The 18,688-nt window shown below is 49.1% G+C and overlaps 1 protein-coding gene across 1 annotated transcript; it reads left to right on the top strand.

Annotated features, from left to right (window-relative positions):
• Positions 1-813: 813 nt before the first annotated feature.
• LOC101771821 (galactoside 2-alpha-L-fucosyltransferase) lies at positions 814-2,578 on the top strand. Its single transcript, XM_004959091.2, has one exon. It carries the CDS (start codon positions 814-816, stop codon positions 2,467-2,469), a length of 1,656 nt encoding a protein of 551 aa, XP_004959148.1. The 3' UTR covers positions 2,470-2,578.
• The last annotated feature ends 16,110 nt before the right edge of the window (positions 2,579-18,688 follow it).

The following is an 18,688-nucleotide window of genomic DNA, read 5'->3' as shown; positions in this document are numbered from 1 at the left end:
GGCTGGCATTTCAATAGTAAAAAGCAATTTGTACAGGCTACAACACCGCCAGGATTAATGAAGGCACCGTCGACAGGTTATTTTATTAATTGTTTAGTTTGTACTAATTAAAACATACGGATTATTTTTAGTAAATTTTGGAATTTTCTTTCGAGCACTAAAATTGCCAAAATTCATGAAATTTCAGGACCAAAATTAGTAGAAATTAAGCAATTTTAGTGCTCGAAAGAAAATTTCAAAATTTACTATTTCATTTATGCATATGCTCTATTATAAAGAAAGTACTCTAGATCCATATTTTCTATTGTTTGTGTTGCATATTCTTCGACTCAATAATTGTACAGTCATAAATCATACTTGTTTATAGTTGGTGAAGACTTAAAAAATATCAGCAAAATTTCACAAATTTCGATAATTTCAGCGGTGAAAAAACAAACGAAACCATAATTGTAAATCCTAGTTAATTCTTCCCTATCCCATAACCGGTCATCATGGTAGCGTGTACGGAAAAAGACTATTAGTTGGGGGTCAACGGCTTACTAGCTCTAAGTATATGTCAATTCCGGAACTGCCGGATCGATAAAGGTGGCGCCGTGTGGCGTGCGTTTGGAGACGCCGTGGAGAGTACGCACGACCAGCTACCAGTTCTACAGTATTGTCACCAACGCAACCTCGGATGCATCACGCCGGCGATCGCGCCACCGGCCGGAAATCCAGCTGCTCCCTGCCTCCCTCGCACATGCGCGCGTGAGCCCCTGACCCACCCTATTATATCAGAAAGACGTCGCAGAGTAGTGGCGGAGCTCCATGGAGATGACGACGACCGGCGCTAATTATAGGCGCGTGCCGGAGCCGGAGAATCTGGCGGTGGCGGAGCCGTGGCCGCCGGCGAGGGAGAAGGAGAGCCGGCGCCGCCAGGTGCTGGTCGCTGTCGGCCTGATGGCGCTCCTCGCGTTCTTCGTCCTCGGCCGGGAGAGCGCGTCGGCGGTCTGGGAGATCTCGAGAGCCAAGCTCACCGCCATGAACAACGGAGTTGGCGTCGCCGCCGACGAGCTCCTCGGCGGGCTGCTGGCGCCGGGGATGGACCGCGGCTCGTGCCTGAGCCGGTACCAGTTGTTGCGGTACTTCAAGCACTTCCCCTACGCACCGTCGCCGTACCTCCTCGAGAAGCTCCGCGCCTACGAGGCTCGCCACCGGCGGTGCGCCCCCGGCACGCTGCTCTATGCCGAGGCTGTCGAGCGGCTCAGGTCCGGCCACAGCGCCGAGGGCATGGAGTGCCGCTACATCGTGTGGCTCCCCTTCGACGGCCTCGGCAACCGCATGCTCTCCATGGCCAGCGGCTTCCTCTACGCTCTCCTCACCGGCCGCGTCCTCCTCGCCGCCATTCCCCCGGACTCCGCCGACCTCTTCTGCGAGCCCTTCCCCGGCGCGACGTGGCTGCTCCCGCTGGAGGACTTCCCCGTCGCCGACCTGCTCCATCTCGGGGCGAGGCCCGAGCAGTCGTACACGAGTCTCCTCGCCAAGAAGAAGATCGTCGTGGACGTGGATGGCAATGCGACGGCGCCGCCCGTGCCGGCGTACGTGTATCTGAGCCTGGGGTGGCAGATGGTGGACCGTCCCTTCTTCTGCGGGGAGCACCAGCTCGCGCTGGCCAAGGTGAACTGGCTGATGCTGTACAGCGACCTCTACTTCGCGCCGTCGCTGTACACGATCACCGAGTTCCAGGACGAGCTCCGGCGGCTGTTCCCGGCCAAGGAGAGCATGTCCCACCTCCTGCTCCGGTACTTGCTCCACCCGGGCAACCCCGTATGGGGCCTGGTCACCAGGTACTACCACTCGTACCTGGCTCCGGCGACGCGGAGGATCGGCGTGCAGATCAGGATGGCCGGCGGCGATACCGTCCCCGCCGACGACAAGTACAACCAGATCCTCGCGTGCTCCAGGCAAGAACACATATTGCCAGAAACCAACGACGGCGGCAACAAGACGGATGGCGGTGGCAGCGATGGCGGCTCAACAACGGCGATCTTGATCGCGTCTCTGTACGCCGAGTACTACGACATGCTGAGGTCGAGGTACTACGAGCACGCGGCCGAGGGCGGCGCGTGGGTCGGCGTGTTCCAGCCGACGCACGAGGAGCGGCAGGCGACAGGGAAGCTTGTGCACAACCGGAAAGCGTTGGCCGAGATGTACCTGCTCAGTTTCTCGGAGGAGCTGCTCACGTCCGGGCTGTCCACGTTCGGATACGTGAGCAGCAGCCTGGCGGGGGTGCGGCCCACGATCCTCCTCCCTGCGCATGGACACAAGGTTCCTGCGACGCCGTGCCGGCGAGCTGTGTCCATGGAGCCGTGCAACCTCACGCCGCCGTGGGGCGTGAAATGCACGGCCAAGGCCGTGGATGGGGAGGATCTTGCCCGTCACCTCAAGGTCTGCGAGGATTGGGGGAAAGGGCTTAAATTGTTTGAATAGGCGGCACTATTGACTTAATACCCCTCTCCTTTCAATACCAGTTTTCAAATTCAAAGTTGAATAGAGTAGCATGAGGTCTATTGCATCAATCAAATCAAAGGAATCAAAATTAAAACATGAATGTGTTTTGTTGCCCATGGACCTGCCACCGAAATACCAAATGCCTTGGCAGGGCACCATGTTGATGTTGCTAGGCATATTGTATGGGCTAGTTATTGTTTATATAGTACATTGGTTTGTGCAAAGTACAGTTCTGAAAATTATATGCAAAAGTCAGATTAAATAATATGCATACTGTGAATTTTAATGCTACTAGCAACATGCTACATGCATTTCTCTACCTTTATGCATTGGTAGCAGAACAAGTTTATCCCCCGGTTATTAACTAACTGTTAACACTCATTAATGACATGTTTTTATAACTTTTTGTCTTCGATATTGGCATAAAATTGACATCATTTTAACTGATCATATCTAAAAATTGGGTCATATTTGCATAAACCTTGTGTTTTGGAGATTGTTCTATTTTCACAGGAAATTAACCTAATTTGAAGGACAAACGAACAAGGTTCAAAGCAAAGCCCAAACCTGCCCTAAAAAACAAAAGCAAAGCACAAACCCACAAAAGATGACGCGCAACGGGACCAGGAAAGACCTGTGCTTATCGGCCCAGTGACCCAAGGCTGATCGGCCTAGCACATTTTCTAGCCGACGTGCAGGTTCTATGTATATCCATTCCTGAAGACTACTAAGTATCTAAAGATTTGGCAAGTTGATCTAAAACTGTTGAGAATACTAGCAGATCATGCTGTATCTGCAGCCTGCAAAACAAGCATGTGCTTACTCACGAAAGGGAAGGAGCTGAGACAAAATCGTCAGTTCATTTAGAGAAATCACATATTGTACCAAGAAGTCTCAAACTTAATGAATACTTGGAAATTGGACACTAAACATTATGGAGATGGTAATGAAGCTGACCTATATGGATTCGTTGTTCATAGCCAAGCATGAAGTGAAGTATATAACCAAGTCTCTCTCTCTATCATACAAGTAAGGCAAACACTGATCTCAGGCTACATTCATGAGCGCTCTGAAAAAACCAGATTAAATGACCATGGAAACCTACTCTTCCCTCAGTGTGAACATCCCCACTGAAAACAATCATACTATAGTTAGCCAATTAACTGAAACAGAACACTTGATGCATTGGCCCTGCAAGATCATGCTTGACCATTGAATCCTCATTGGTAGCTGCTTACACCAGGATGCTCTAAAAATATAGATTGCAGAATAGCAGAAGCAGAGTACGAATGGCAGCAAACCAACCAAGCTGAGCTACGAAAGAAGACGCATGAGATTGAAACACCACCGGCTTCCTCCACATGCCCCCGGTGAAGGTCAGGACGGGCACGCGGCGGCCAGCGGGCAAAGCAGAGAGGGTCGCCGGGTGGGGTGCAGTTATGCGCCACCGAATCATCTAGCACGCGGCCCAAGACCACCACCAGCCCATGACGGCAGCCGGCCCATCCCCATGCCGCCGCCACCTTCCTCTCCCTGCACGCTCCCCCGCCGTCAGCTGGCAACCCTCCCCCCTCCCCCGCGCACTAACCCAGCTCCGCCACAACTCCCCCGCCGCCTTCCTCCTCCGGCTCCGGCAACTCCCGCTGCCGCATCCGCCACCACCACCCTCCGCTGCTCTAACCCGGCTCCACTGGGGACCTCACCTCCAACCTTCACTCCCCGACCATCCCTGGCCCACCGGCTGTCCATCCGCCGCGCCTGGCCAGCGGCGTCTCCGCCGCCGCACCGCGCTGCCCCGCTACCCACCTCTGCCGCCGGGCTTTCCTACGCCCCTCCACCCCTTTATAAGGCTAGAGACCATTAGACCTCCCCTGGCAGCCCTGAACCTAAAATCCTAACCCTAGAGTTGCCCGCGACGAGCGAACGGCGGCAGAAGGTGACACATTGTTATTTTGTCGCGTAGGCGACATATAGCCGCGGCGCGCTAGGTGGCCCGCTCTCTGCTCTACTTTGCACTTCACCCAGGCAATTTGGGCTAGTCCATTCCGACTGCGCCTGCAAGCCCCACCTGGTAGAGACACCCCTCCATCGAGCTGGTTGAGCAGGCCACGCAAAGCGAGCCGCTCCTTTCCCTTCCGAGTTCTGGCCATTCCCCAACCAATCCAAGCCAAACCCTATCGCGACTCCACTCTGGCGACAAGACGCGGCATGGCGGAGCCGGTGGCACTGCATATGGACGAGCTCGTGGAGGAGATCCTCCTCCGCTTCCCACCCGACGACCCCGCACGGCTCCTCAATGCCGCCCTCGTCTGCAAGCGCTGGTGCCGCCTCATCACCGACTGCGGCTTCCACCACCGATTCCGCAAGCACCACCGCACGCCCTGGTGCTGGGCTTCCTCTGCCAGCACGGAGGCGCGGGGGCCTACTTCACACCCACCTCCTCGTTCTCCCTGCGCAACGCCTACCACCGCGGCCGGTACGTGCTTGACTCCCGCGACGGCCATGTTCTCCTCGTCAGCTTGCCTGTGCGCCGCGACCCCTCCATGATCAACCTGGCCGTCTAGGATCCCTTCATTGGCGACCTTCTGGAACTGCCCGAGTCACTGCCGTTGCAGCTCCGGAGGTACAGGCACAGCTAGAATGCGGCAGTGCTCCACGCCTCCAGCCCAAGTGGCGCCAGCACCTGTGACCACCTCGACTGCCGCCGCGAGCCCTTCCTGGTTGTCTTGATGGGCACCAGCCACGTGGAGGTATCCGTCACCGGAGCGAGTTGACCTATGCTGCGCAGCACCCCATGGATGACCGGTTCAATGGGAGCCCTACGCCCTTGCTGGGAACGCGCTATACTTCATGGCTGCGAGGAAACAGAGCATCAGAATCCCCCTCAAGTACAAGTTTGACGCAGGGGAAATCAGCCGGGTTAACATACTACCATACCAGGAGTGCCCAGTTCTGCTCACAGAAACAGAGTATGGTGGGTTGGGATTCGCTGCACTAAAGGATTCACAGCTCCACCTGTGGTCAAGGGATGATGGTCCCAGCGGACATTTGGGATAGGCACAGAGTATCCGATTCTTGAGCAAATCTTTCCTTTTCTTTTTTTTTAAGGATTTGAGCTACTTTAATACAAGGCTAATTCTTTTTCTGCCTTTCCAAGTAGATCATTTCTTATGCTTGTTTCTCGTTATGCTTGTTTTGAAGTTTCCGCGTCAGCCCTTTTCTTCTCACTTCTTGTTCTTAAACTAGCCTTGACTTTTTTTAATTTCTTCGGAGTATCTGTGTTGTCTTGATCAATAGGAACGAGCCCTCTCTCTTACTCTCTTTCACCCTCGATGGTTTCCTGCGGTGCGGTCTTCTTCCTCTTTATTGGTGGCATCGTGGGTTGTTGTGTGGCTAAGACACGGTGGGCGCCCTGTTGGTCTCAAAGGAATTCGACACCAACAGATATGTGAATGAAAAATGATAGCACTTGTAAGCTCTTAGAAAACAATGAGTCTCTTTTTACAACGGGGTAAGGCTCCCCTTTTATAGTGACTCGAGATCTACTTTACATTCCGAAAATATCCCTTCTCAACCACTACATTCCTAGGATATGCCGTATATGAAGGTCATTGGGGTAACGTTACAAATTGAATTCTTCCATATAGTCATGCTTCTCATGCCTTCATGTAGTCATGTTTCTCACACCTTCATGTAGTCACGTCTCTTATGCCTTCATATCTTCAACCTCAGGACTTTATCTTTTTATCTTGGCGCCAGAGAAAAACGCCCAGCCTTGTGATATTTGGTCCATCATGTTGCTTCCAAGAGCTTGTAACCTCGCGACGTCTCCCTTTAGGTTCTGCCCTTGAGTAAAGAGTAAAAGAGGTGAAAGTCCGGTGTTCAAGACTGACTTGAACATTCGAGGGTTAGCTCAATTGAAGTTTAGTAATCAGCCAACAGTTGTCAGCTTCGAATCCTCAAAGTAACATGGAATATGCGAGGGTACGAGTTTTATTACCAGAATAGCTTCTATGAGAAGTTGCGAGGCTAACTGAGTTTTGTTCTTTGGTTTAGAAGTTGCGAGGTTAGAGTATTTTTTGTCTCCAAACAGCGTTCGAGGTTGCCGTGGATCCAAAAATTGACCTTAACTAATGTTTTGTCAAATTAGAGAATTCTGTTAGGCATAACCTTTTCTTTATTGCAAGGGATTAGGCTTCAAAATGGGCCTGCAAGACTTGGTTCCATAGCCTGAGCTGGAAATGGGCTTCAGCGGCCTGCTAGGCGAATACAGACTGGCCAGAAAGAGCGCGGTTAGAATGTGGTTGACCTAGCTATATAACTAAGAGACACCGCGACGGCGACACTAAGCTAGCCTTTTCTGCCAGAAACCCACACAAGCCGCTGCCCATGGAGGCCGAGATGGTGTCTCCTCTTGTAAAGAAGAGGCTGCCAGAGGAGGTACAACTCATCTCACTACTAGAAAAATGGCCTTCTATACCGGTTGGGAACCCCCTTTAGTACCGGTTTCCCAACCGGTATTGCTAGTTTGGTACTAAAGGGGGCCTGGTATTGAAAAATAAAAAAACAAATCCCGCCACCAGCCCCCGCCCCCGCCATTCCCACCCCGCCCCCGCCCACCCGCTCTCCCACCGCCCCTTGCGTGGGAGAAGAGAGAAGTGTACCTGTGAGAGAGAAGAGAGAAGAGATAAGAGGGGGAGAGGAGAGACGGGAGGAGAGTTAAAGGTACCGTGACCCCTTAAGTACCGGGTGGAGCTCCCACCCAGTACTAAAGACCCTTAAGTACATTAGTACCAGGTGGAGCCTCTACCCCGTACTAATGGGTGACCTTTTAGTACCGGGTGGAGCTCCCAACCGGTACTAAAGGGGGTCACAGAGTGACTCTCCTACCGGTACTAAAGGTCACCCATTAGTACCGGGTGGAGCTCCCAATAGGAAAGTAGTCACTCCCAATAGGAAACTAGTCACTCAAATCAAGCAAGAAGATTACAAGAGCTGAACTCACCTTAATATACACCATGCCATGCTGATTCATCTCCAAGATGGAGGATATGGCCTACGGCTCCAACAGGGGGCTCTCAAAAGCCTCAATTTCCATTCGAGGCAACGGATGCTCAGCCGCTGAACTAGTCTTTGCGCTAGGCACCAAGTCTAGTTCCTGACTAAATGATGGCCCTGCCTCTGATGACATCCCTGCAGCTGCCGCAACAGATCCAAGGGCGAGCGTGGCCTCGAGCTCGGGAGTTTCAGTATCTGCAGAGTTGAGAGGAACGGCACCCAAGACATCTGTCGCAGACGGTTCTTCAACTAATACGGCCTCAGGCAGCGATCTGAGGGCAGTAGTCTGGGGAGCTGCCGATGATACATCTTGAAGAGAACCGATCACGTCCTGCAGTAACGCAGCCGCCAATGACGTAGCATCTTCCCCCACTGCCAAAGCTAGGTTCTCCTTCGATTCAATGACAGGCGTGGGGGCTGGGTTTGCAGTTGAGTGGTTTTCAACATCAACCGCTAGGCTTGCATCTGCCGCACCAAGGTCAACACTCAAAGATTACCTATACACAACAAAGCATCAGAACCAGAGAGTAACTACTGAATACAAACTCCGTACTCAATCACAGGGCCAGGATACTCACCTGGTTGACTGACGAGGCACCAGGGGAGCTTTCCTCACCAAGCGCATTGGCAAGGTACTAGGAATTGGCATACTTGATGGGACAGGCAGCGGAGCTCCAGGGTTGTCACCAATACCCGCAACAATTACTTGGGTAGCGGCAGCCACATGATTGCCACTGGTGTCCACGCGTTCTCTACCGCTAGAAATTTCGGACAAAGTAGCATCAGACACAGCCTCCGGCGTCTTGACTACTTCACTCATATCCATCTCCATTGAACCGGCTATACCGCCGGCAGTCACTGCTGCCTCCAAGGTCATGCGTGGAGTAGTCACCTCCAGAGCCATGGTCATATCACTAGTGGCCGTGTCTGCCACATCAGTCCCCTCATCGACAGTTGTTACCACAACTTCGCCGGCACTATTGATAGCTGTCTCCGCGGCATCAACATCATCATCAGCAACTACCTCTACGGTCTCGACCACTTCACTAATAGTCTACAGAAGAACAGAACTTAAAGATAAGTAGTCAAAACTACACAAAATAAGTACAATAGTACTCTCAGCTCAAGGCCTTGCCCATCAACAAAAGACATTACCGGCGGGGGCGCATCATGAATGCGAAGATCGCACCTAGTGCGCCTCTTGGGCACAACAGTTCGCTGCTTCTTTGGCGGTGGCACCAAATCAGCATCTACATCATCACCAGCACGGTGTCTCCGCGCAACAGAAGATGACTTGTCTCGTTTTGAGGCGCGCGGCTGCAATACAAAGAAACCCTCACTGTAAGAATCAGAGCTGTCAATGGGATCAATCTCTTCATCCTCCCCCTCCTCCCGTTCCTCTTCTAAGGAAACCCCAGGCAATTGCAGTGAATACACTAGCATTGCGTTCTTCGCGGCATCTACACCAGGAGGAGGAGGAGGCGAATAATACACAAGTACATCTGCCTACACAAGAAGAAACAAGTTGGAAAACAACAGATCAAAACAATACAAGTACTCAAAGTAGAACACTGACAAATACTTACTTTATTCGGCTTGTTCCGACTATCGAACTCTTCAACCGCTCCTAGTTTGCCCTCAAGTTCTTTGAACATCCGACGCAGTCGAGCTCCAATCTCTTCATCAGAGATATCATCAGGCGACATCCGCGAGGGATCGTCAAGCCCAAAGTACTCATATGCAGGAGTCTGCCGAAGCTACAATGGCTGCAGACGTCATTTCAGAAAGCTAGCAGCTACGACTACTCCTGTCAAACCCTACTTCTTCAACGCAGCAATCTTGGTCAACAGATTGGGTACTTGAATACTTTTAGCAGTTGTTGGTTCATCAAGCCACCGGCTGCTGTACTTTGGACGATGTCCAGTAATCTTGGGCAGAGATGGCCTATGATCTTGAATATAAAACCACTTCTCCTTCCAACTGTCATGAGATTCCACTAGCTCATACTCCAAATATAGATCCGAGTACTGCTCATGGATCTGGAGACCGGCACCTCCAATAACCTGCATATTCTCCCAACTAGGCTGCGACTTTAGATGAAAGATCTTGCGGAAAAGATCAAAATAAGGCAGATTCCCCAGAAAAGATTCGCACAAGTGAACAAAGATGGAGATATGCAAGATGCTATTGGGATTCAGATGGATGAGTTGCAATGAATAGTACTCCAAGACGCCTTAGAAGAAGTGAGAAGTTGGAATAGCAAGCCCACGCTCTACAAACCGAGCAAATATTACCATCTCATTGGGGTGCACTTCAAACATCCAAGCATTGCCATAAGAGGACCTCCAGCCCATCACCGCCTGCTCCTGCAGCAGCTTGATGTCCACCAACTCTTGGATCTCTACATCCTTCATGGTGGATCGCTTCCAGGCCATCGCCTGATTGGGCAGCGCAGTTTAGTTGGTCTCTCCCACACCTCGGCGCGGGCAGTTCGGACTCCTTCCCCTTCTTGGAAGTTCCCCTTTGGGAATCCTCCTTGGACCCCTTCTTCGGACCTTCGAGCTTCCTCCCCATCCTGATTGTTGCCTTGGTCTTCACTCGCATGCACTCGGGGGCTTCAAGGAGGCGTCACAGGCGACGGAAGACGCAGCAGCACTGCCGGTTTAAGATGAGATCGCGGCGGTGCTGAGAGCTAGGGTTTCTTCAGCCAAATGACAGATGCAAAATGGCAGCGTAAGGGGCAGGGGTAACTCTCCTGTAACTTCTATAACCGAGGCAGAGTCTCCGGGGTAACGGCCCAATATTTTCACTAATCAGCGGCAATTACGGCCTTATCCAAGCCTTATCCAGGCCTTATCCATGTAAGACAGGTTTTCCAAAACAGCAAAAGCTGAAAGGTCATGGTAACAGATTAGAAGACCCTTATACCTCCCGAAACTAGTCGGATAACGGCTCGGGGGCTGCGTATACCGTGCCCAATGGATAAAATTTCTTTTTTCAAAGATCAAGATGATGATGGAAAAAATGCAGACTGACCCTCAACCTGACTCTTCGATTCAACCTAAGGCTCGGGGGCTACTCCATATGGAGTGCAATTTTGATTGCACTTCCATATAAAAATTTCAAGATAATCTACTCAAAAGCCACATTGGATGAGGCTAGAGTATCTTCCAGCCACATGATAGCACTCAAGTACTCGAAGGACTCAGCTTTGACAGAAGTGCTTGGAGAGCACCAAGAACTAGTTGAGCAACATCTACGAGTACTCAAGGCTGTTGCATTTGACTACAAAGTACTCAGGGGCTTGTCAGCCATACACCTATGGGCCCACCAGAAGACCTGTACGGACCCACACCAGGAGACATACACCGAATCGTATCAAGACATGAAGACTACGGTATAGGGTGGCGTAGTCTACATGGACTCTAGGGGACTAGTCGAAGACATGGAAACTACTCCTCCGAGTTAGATTACAACTCTCTAGTCAAATCCGAATGGTACTCCTATACGACAACTACCCTGTAACCCTACTCCTCCAGTATATAAGGGCGGGCAGGGACGCCCTCCAAACAGGTTCAATCCAATACAAGCGAACAACATACAGGACGTAGGTATTACACGATCTAGGGGTCCGAACCTGTCTAAATCGCGTGCCTACCATCGGGCTCCTAATTTCGGCGATACCCACCAACCAAAAACCCTACCTCGGGTACTCCCTTGGTAGGTTGCCGGGTTAAAACACCGACGGGATGTTCATTTGTGCTTCAAATAAATAAGAGCGAAGGGAAGACATTGTATACTGCTGAACAAACAAACCAACCATTACTGTGCAGCGAGAGAATTAGCATCAGCAGGTCCAGTGTAGTGTGATATTCGATCAGATCACTAGTCCAGTGTACCAAGTAATGATTTGTTAGAAAACTCAATATGTTATCATATAAATTAAACTCAATTATGTGTTTCCCTTAGGAACCCGTCAGATTGTTTCACTACGCTCTAGAAGATCCTAAACTCAAAGAAACGTGGGCAACACAGTCTACAGTTTTTCTTAATCTGCATAACCTTAACTTTTCCAAGCTAATTATAATTTGCTCATTTAGAAACAGTGTTCTTAAAAGGAGCAAACAAAATATAACCATTGAAAGCAGAATAAAACAAACTGGCTATTTTAATTATGCGACTCAGACTCCAAAGATCATAAATTCTTACTTAAAGGTGTAGCATAGTGTGCTGATTGTAATTCATATTCGTAATATTTTCTTTCAGTCTGTTTGGAAGAAAAGGTGTGGCTACAAAATGTGATGATAAGGTAGTAATAAGAGGGTGAAAAGACACCACAGGAGTTTTGCAAAACATATTGAACCTAAAAGTAGCAGTAAACTAATTAATACCTTATATGCAATCACATGTTAGTATGTTACTGGCTAATGGAAATTGTAATAATAGGAAAGGAATGAAAATATACAACAAACAGTACGAATAATCAAAGGAAATGAAAATTTCTTTTCTAACATGCTTCAGCCCATAGCAGTCAAACACAAACTGAAAGATTAATCTGAGCTGCAATGCGCAGATATGAGCAATCATTCAATGTAAACCAGGATAATGCAGGTAATGAAAGGAATCCTAGCTAGGAAGGAACAGTCATACCCTAACAGACCGATATGTTGGACTCCAATCAGATTGTTTACATGTCAGGAAAACCATGTTAGAAAAGAGACATCACCGCACATCAATGAGAAACAATGTGCTAAATTAACATGCATGCAGTGTCTAACACATTGAGTATGAATTTGATAATGAAAAAAAAAAGAAACTTCAGCAAAACGAAATGAGACTGCAGGCAGATGAAGGAGCTCACCTTTCAATGGCATTTTGGTGAAGAGGAAGACAGAGAAAGAACATCAAGAAAAGCTGGAGAAGAATGGAAAAAGGTGCGATGACAAAAAAAAAACAGAGAGAGATATCACCTTCCTCCATAGCATCAGGTGACTCCTGATCAATGGAATGAACCCCTCCAGCATCAGAATCAGTAGCTCATCACCCCAAAGCATCAAACAATTAATATCCAAGAGTTAAACGAAGCACCTGCAAAAGATGCTCATCACTCTTGCAAAAGTAGCTTTGTAATTTATAATTTGTTTGGCTTCTTTTCTTTCTTTGTTGCTTGCTTAGCTTTCTAGTTTGTAACTCCCTTTTTATTTAATATATATCCAGTAGGGCTTGCCCCTCCTGTTCCCTTCACAAAAAAGCACCTGCAAAAGATATACAAACTGTAGTAGAGAAGAGGAAACTCTTGTGGACACATTTGAAGCTATAGGCATGAGCTTGTGCCGAAAGATAAAGAAGAAGCTTCAGGAGTTTGCACATTCAACCATAGGGTCAGTCAAAGCTCAAATAAGAATATATAGTCAAACGTGAACAGGGGTAGAACATGCAGGATCTTGAACTGAAATTGACTCACCAGAGAACTTGTTGACCACACCAGATCCATGGCAAACTGCAGCAATAGGAGGAATCCATGAGCAACCTTTGGTGGAAAATTAAAAGAGAGGGCCGATAAAGAAAATGGTACAGGCATTTCGTGAACCGAATGGCATATATAGTGCTTGATGCTCTTGCGAAGTTGCGATGGTGCGGCGGAACGGAATGCCACTGGGGGCAGGGTGCGGCGCTGTACGGGAGCTAGCCGCGGCTGTCCACGCACCCCCGGACGATCTGACGGCACACGCCGAGGAGACGCTGCCGCCTGGGCGGGCAGGGAGGGGAGGATTGGAGTGCGCCGCCGCTGCCCACCTTGTTGCGCCGCTTCGAGGTCCGAGCGCGTCGATGGCTCTCTACTCCGACACTGCCTCTATGTGCCGCCGTCGCCTCGTGGACGTCCGCGTGCAGCTGCCTAGGCTTCTCCATCTGTGCCTCTATCTCTTCTCGACCGCACTCTTTGCCATCGTCGCCCCAGCCTTTCCTCTCCGCCGTCGTAGCATTTACCTCAGCGCGACACAGCACACAGCCACACACTATCCTCTCTCAGCGCCGCCGCTCCCTTCCGGATGTAAGTCCGGTGTTCCATGTCTCGAATGCAGATGATGAAGAGGCTGGTGTGGTGCGGGGTGTGGAACGGCAGGAGGCGAGAAAACACCAGGTGACATCCTCGATGTCGTCTGCTACACACCTGACGTGCTAAAAGCGTTTAGACGTACATGCGGGGCAACTCCGTGCCACCCATTTCCGTTTGGGTTTCGTGGAAATTACATCAGGTTTGAGAGTTACTTATGCACACTGCAGGCCAAAATGCTGTGTCGCGATTACGAACGGAGAGGAGATGTGCACCGACAGGGAAGAACAGGCTGCGTGCAGGGGCGAGCGAGAGCCGAGAGCGGTGTGTGAGACGACGACGGTGCGACGCGGGTGCGCGTGGTGATGGCAGAGTGGCGGGCGAGCATGCGGCGCGGGGGGTGGAGCTGGGCGACGGGGGAACGCGAGCGCGCCGCTTCGTCCCGGCCGCGCGGGCGGGCGTGGCATGCGCGGGTAGTGCATGGCGAGCGCTTGGCATGACGGCCGGGTCCTTAACTCCAGTTGGGCCGGGGGAGAGAGATCTAGAGGAGGAGGAAGCCGGTGAACATACATACATCTTCCGAGAGATAATTTACAAGGAATTTTCCGCTTTAAAATCCGTGCTAAGGTTAAAGCGAGCGGTTGAGATTCACGCGGCTTAATTGATGCGGTGGCGTTCAGGCAGAGCATGCATGCACGCAAGGCAACAGCCCAACGGCGTGGCTTGGACACGTGTCGTGACCTGATATGAGGGAGTTAGGCGGGATGCTAAAGAATTTGCAAAATTAAATAATTTTATTCTTTTAAACGATGCGCCAACTTTGAAATCCGACCGTTTGAAGGACAGTTTGTTGGAATTGATGCAATAAAATGAGATTCAATATGTCATTATAAACTTTTATTTTAATATTTTAACATTTAAATATACTAATTCATAATATTTAATATTTCATTTCAACTTAATTTCCTAAAAATGTTTGTTCAATTTGAAAAAATTGTAGATTCTACTACTACTGATATTATTGTACAGAAATTGACACGAAATTTAAAATTTCAAAGCCCATGGGTGACTTGAGCCTCCTGCCTCCGTGATGAGGAGAGAAGCAAAAGTAAGCATGCTTGCTTGTGCTTGCATGTAGGGGGCTCCTATATGATAAACGGAAGGCAGATAAGTAATTGGTCTTTAAATCCAATATGAAGCACGTGTACAATATTTTTCTTTAACATTTCTGACATACATTAACATTTGTCGACATTCATTAATATTTTTTAGAAAAGCATGGTTTACTTCTCACCAACATTTATTAACATTGATCAACATTTTTTATATATATCAATATTTTTTTAACTTTTTTTTACATTCACTAACATTATTGCTCAACAATTTTTTACATGCATTTTTATATTTTTTTTACATTCACCAACTTTTTTATGTAAAAATGTTAAGATAGTTCATGAAAATGTTAAGATAGTTTGTTAAATTATTGTGAGCTAGTTATTGAACTACTGTTGAGCTATAGATGTTTAGTTATCCGTGGGATTCAAAGAGATTCTATCGCACGGAAGGAAGCTAGCGCTGGGTTGGGCTGTGAGCGAGATTGGGTCAGAAAGAAAAGAAAGGAATTTTTATATTTTTATATTTTTTATTTTACGATTTTGCACAAATAAATAATCAAACAAAAAATTTGCAAAAATAGATCTATGCCGCCGTACGAAACGGCGGTAGGTTCGCTTCCGCCGGTTGGATTGGCGGTAGGAGGTCCAGAGCGTTGTACATGCGTTTTTCGCCGTACAAGACGGCGGTAGCCTGCTCGAGCCGTTTCGTACGGCGATAGGTGGCCTCCCGCTGTTTCAAGTGGCGGTAGGCTCCCCCTGCCTGGTTTAGCCAGGTTTAGCCGACCTTAGCGGGGTGTAGCTTGCTATAACCAGTTCAAACGGCTATTAACTCTGTTTTAATATTGGTTAGTTATTTTTCGTGCAATTTTGTATGATATTTTTAGAAATGAAATATTTAGTTCCATTGCAATATGTAACTTCGTAATCTGAGAGAGGTAGAGTGATTGAAAGAAATAGTTGGAAATGATTTAACTCTCGGCCATTGGATACATAGCTGTTTGCAACCAGATTACATTCGGCCTGTTCACTTCAGCTTATTCAGCCGGCTTATCAGCCACCAAACAGTGTTTTCCTCTCACAACAAATCAGCCGTTTCAGCTTTTCAACCGGCTTATAAGCTGAAGCGAACAGGCCCAATGGATCCAAACAAAATTCCTAAACCAAGTGGCATGTTGCTAAATGCCTTAAATAATTGAAATAGCTGTGGAAAGAGCCATGTCTACTTCCTAGTAGAACTGGCTCTGTGAGGACTGCGACGGCCCAGCTCCATAGTAACCAGCACCCCTAGAGGATGGCGGAGACGGGGGGCGATACTTGTTGTGGTGGTAGGGGCACTTGCACCATGGATAGGTGCAAATCAAGTCACCTGCAATGTCAACTGCGCAAGGATTCGCATCAACTTCGGAATGAAGATCCTCGACCTTACGCTCTAGGTCAAAGATATTGCACTTTAGGTAGTGTATGTACTTCTAGGTTGGCTCAGGAAGTGGATCGACCCACTTGGCATAGCGACAGTTTCCTTCATCGAGGTAGGTCTGAACGTGATGTTAGTTTGAAGCACGAGAAGCTTAGGAAGAGTAATGAAGTAATAGAGCTGGATGACACAAGCCATGCCATGGTGACACGTTGGCCACGCATCCTGGCGGTCGTCGAAAATCCTAAGGGAGTTTGGAGGGGCGTAGTTAGCCCTGTCCTCCAGAGGGAACTCGTCAAGGAGTGCCTCATACTCCGTTGGGCCAAAAGAACCTGGCCAAGTGATGGTTGGAATAGGAGCATCCCCTCCTCTTCCCCTCCTCCCACGACCTCTCCCTCGTGCGGATGCCATAGTTCTTACTCGTGCTCAGTGGCGTGGAAGGATATGGGAGTCGTACTCGTGCTCAGTGGCATGGAAGGATTTAGGAAGGGGGGTTCAATATAAAGAGTGCTGAGATGAAGACGCGCTACGCCCCCATATGCTCAGTACGCCGCCGTGTTCAATCATCCTAAGAAATGGTACATATAGCCTTTGCAGGTGCAAGGACATAGGTGTAAGTGTGGAGTCCCATCCGCTTGAGAAGGCATCACGTTCAGGGTCCTTGTAGTCTATAGTGTAACCTTTTTAGTAAGGGTTCACATCAACAGTATATAGTGTAGGCTTTTTAGTGAGGGTTCACGTCAACAGTGGAAACAACTGTTTGAGTACTGTACTTACTGCAGAGTAGTGTAATTGGAATAGTGTGGAATCTCAGTACTCGATGAAAGGAGATGAAATGTTATAACAGTAGAAGCAACAGTACAATAGCATCCGAGGCGCCCAAATTGACAAACCTAACAACGCACCTTCGCTAGGATAGAATGTCTTAGGTAATGTAAATCAGTGGAGGACAAGTAACGTTCTACTGGGTGAACCGGGGAAGTTTCCTGTGGCGGATCCACTTCGGGTTTACTAGGTTAGACATGATTTAGTCGCCTGATATGCGACGCTCATGCCTAAGCTAAGCAAACACGAAGTGCCGTCAAATTTTCCTCCGATTTAACCACTTGAACAGGACCGATTTAGCAGACCCACACGAAGGTGAGCGATTCTAGAGAGTACAACAAGTCCACCAATGTTAACAAATTAACCACTGGATTTATTTGCAAAAGAACATCAGAGTTTTACAAGCTTTCTGAAAACAACAGAAGGTAAAAACACTAGCGGAAGCAATCGTCGGGGTCGGATGTCCTGGTGAGGCCAGCCGGGACATCACTGATCCCTCTCCTCACCGTCCGAGGAGGGATCCCACTCGACCGTCCAGCCCGGCGGGAGCTGGGGCGGCCAAGCACCAGCAAGAGAGGGGTCGGGGGCAGCAACTTCACCTGAAAAATAGGAGCCACAACAGGGCTGAGCTACTAAGCTCAACAAGACTTAACCGATAGGAGTAAAACTACTCCACACTTCTAGACATGCAGGGCTTTCTGGCTGAGGGGTTTGCTTGCCAAAAGCACTAAGTAAAACCCTATTTTCAAGTTTTAGTTCCGATTCTAAGTTCGTTAACCAGTCTAAGTTTTGCAACCTAGTCTAAGCAATCATAGAGCCAAACAAGGTATGTATATCAACAAAACCATGTCATTATCAGATTTCTCTTTTACTCAGGGTGACATAGCGATCAAGCAATCTCAAACTGTGAGAGGCAGACGAATCGATTCGAATTCTTAAACCATGCATGGTGAACCTAGCCTCACGACATCCACATACCTGGAGGTCGCTTCCTGTATCGGCCTTCCCCATCAATCCCTAACCCGTGTCGGGCCCATTTCCTTTGGTGTAAGGTTTCACAGACCCGGCCTCTGCCGTCCTGTGACCACGCTTGCCACCACGTGCGACATCCAGCAGGGGAAACTTCGTTTCAAGAACAATGGGGCGACCGCTCACGTCTAGGTTCAATCCGGTACTAGGCTTCCTCATCCCATACTAAGTATGAGGCTAGTACTTTCAAACACTTGATCATGAACACCACCACTGTCGGGCCTTAGCAAGTTTTCATAGACAGACGGGGCAACCATCCGTCCACCAAAGAGTTACCAAAACCCTGCCCCGTCCATCGTCCTTATAGTTACAACAGAAGGGTAGACATGCAACTCCTACAACTCGCGAGTGACAGGAAATCACTCGGCTTTTACCGTCTTCTAGTTAAGCAAGGCAACTACTCGGTCCAACAGCTAGTGCTCAGATCATGAGGATAACTAAGTCATGCATCTAGGGTTTCAAACAACTCCTATACGTAAATGCACAAACATGTTACAGAAGGCATGCGCAAGTTTGGAAAACAACACAGGGTTTTCATGCAACCGGGGCTTGCCTTCGGGCAAAGAGGAAGAGAACTGCTCGACTTCGGGGGCGACTTCGGCTTCAGCGGCCAGGAGCTCAGCTACAGCGTCGTCTTCTGGCGCCGGGTGTAGCTCATAGAAGCCGTCGGCGAGGCGTAACTCTACACGAATGCAATGCAAG

This window comes from Setaria italica, chromosome II (genome assembly GCF_000263155.2).
Source record: "Setaria italica strain Yugu1 chromosome II, Setaria_italica_v2.0, whole genome shotgun sequence".
NCBI classification, from domain to species: Eukaryota; Viridiplantae; Streptophyta; class Magnoliopsida; order Poales; family Poaceae; genus Setaria; species Setaria italica.
Note: the sequence above shows the minus strand (reverse complement) of the source record. Positions and strands in the feature narration are given on the sequence as shown.

What these genes read in the sequence shown, in the direction of transcription:
- LOC101771821 (XM_004959091.2), top strand. Translation starts at nt 814, where the DNA reads ATGACGACGACCGGCGCTAATTATAGGCGCGTGCCGGAGCCGGAGAAT.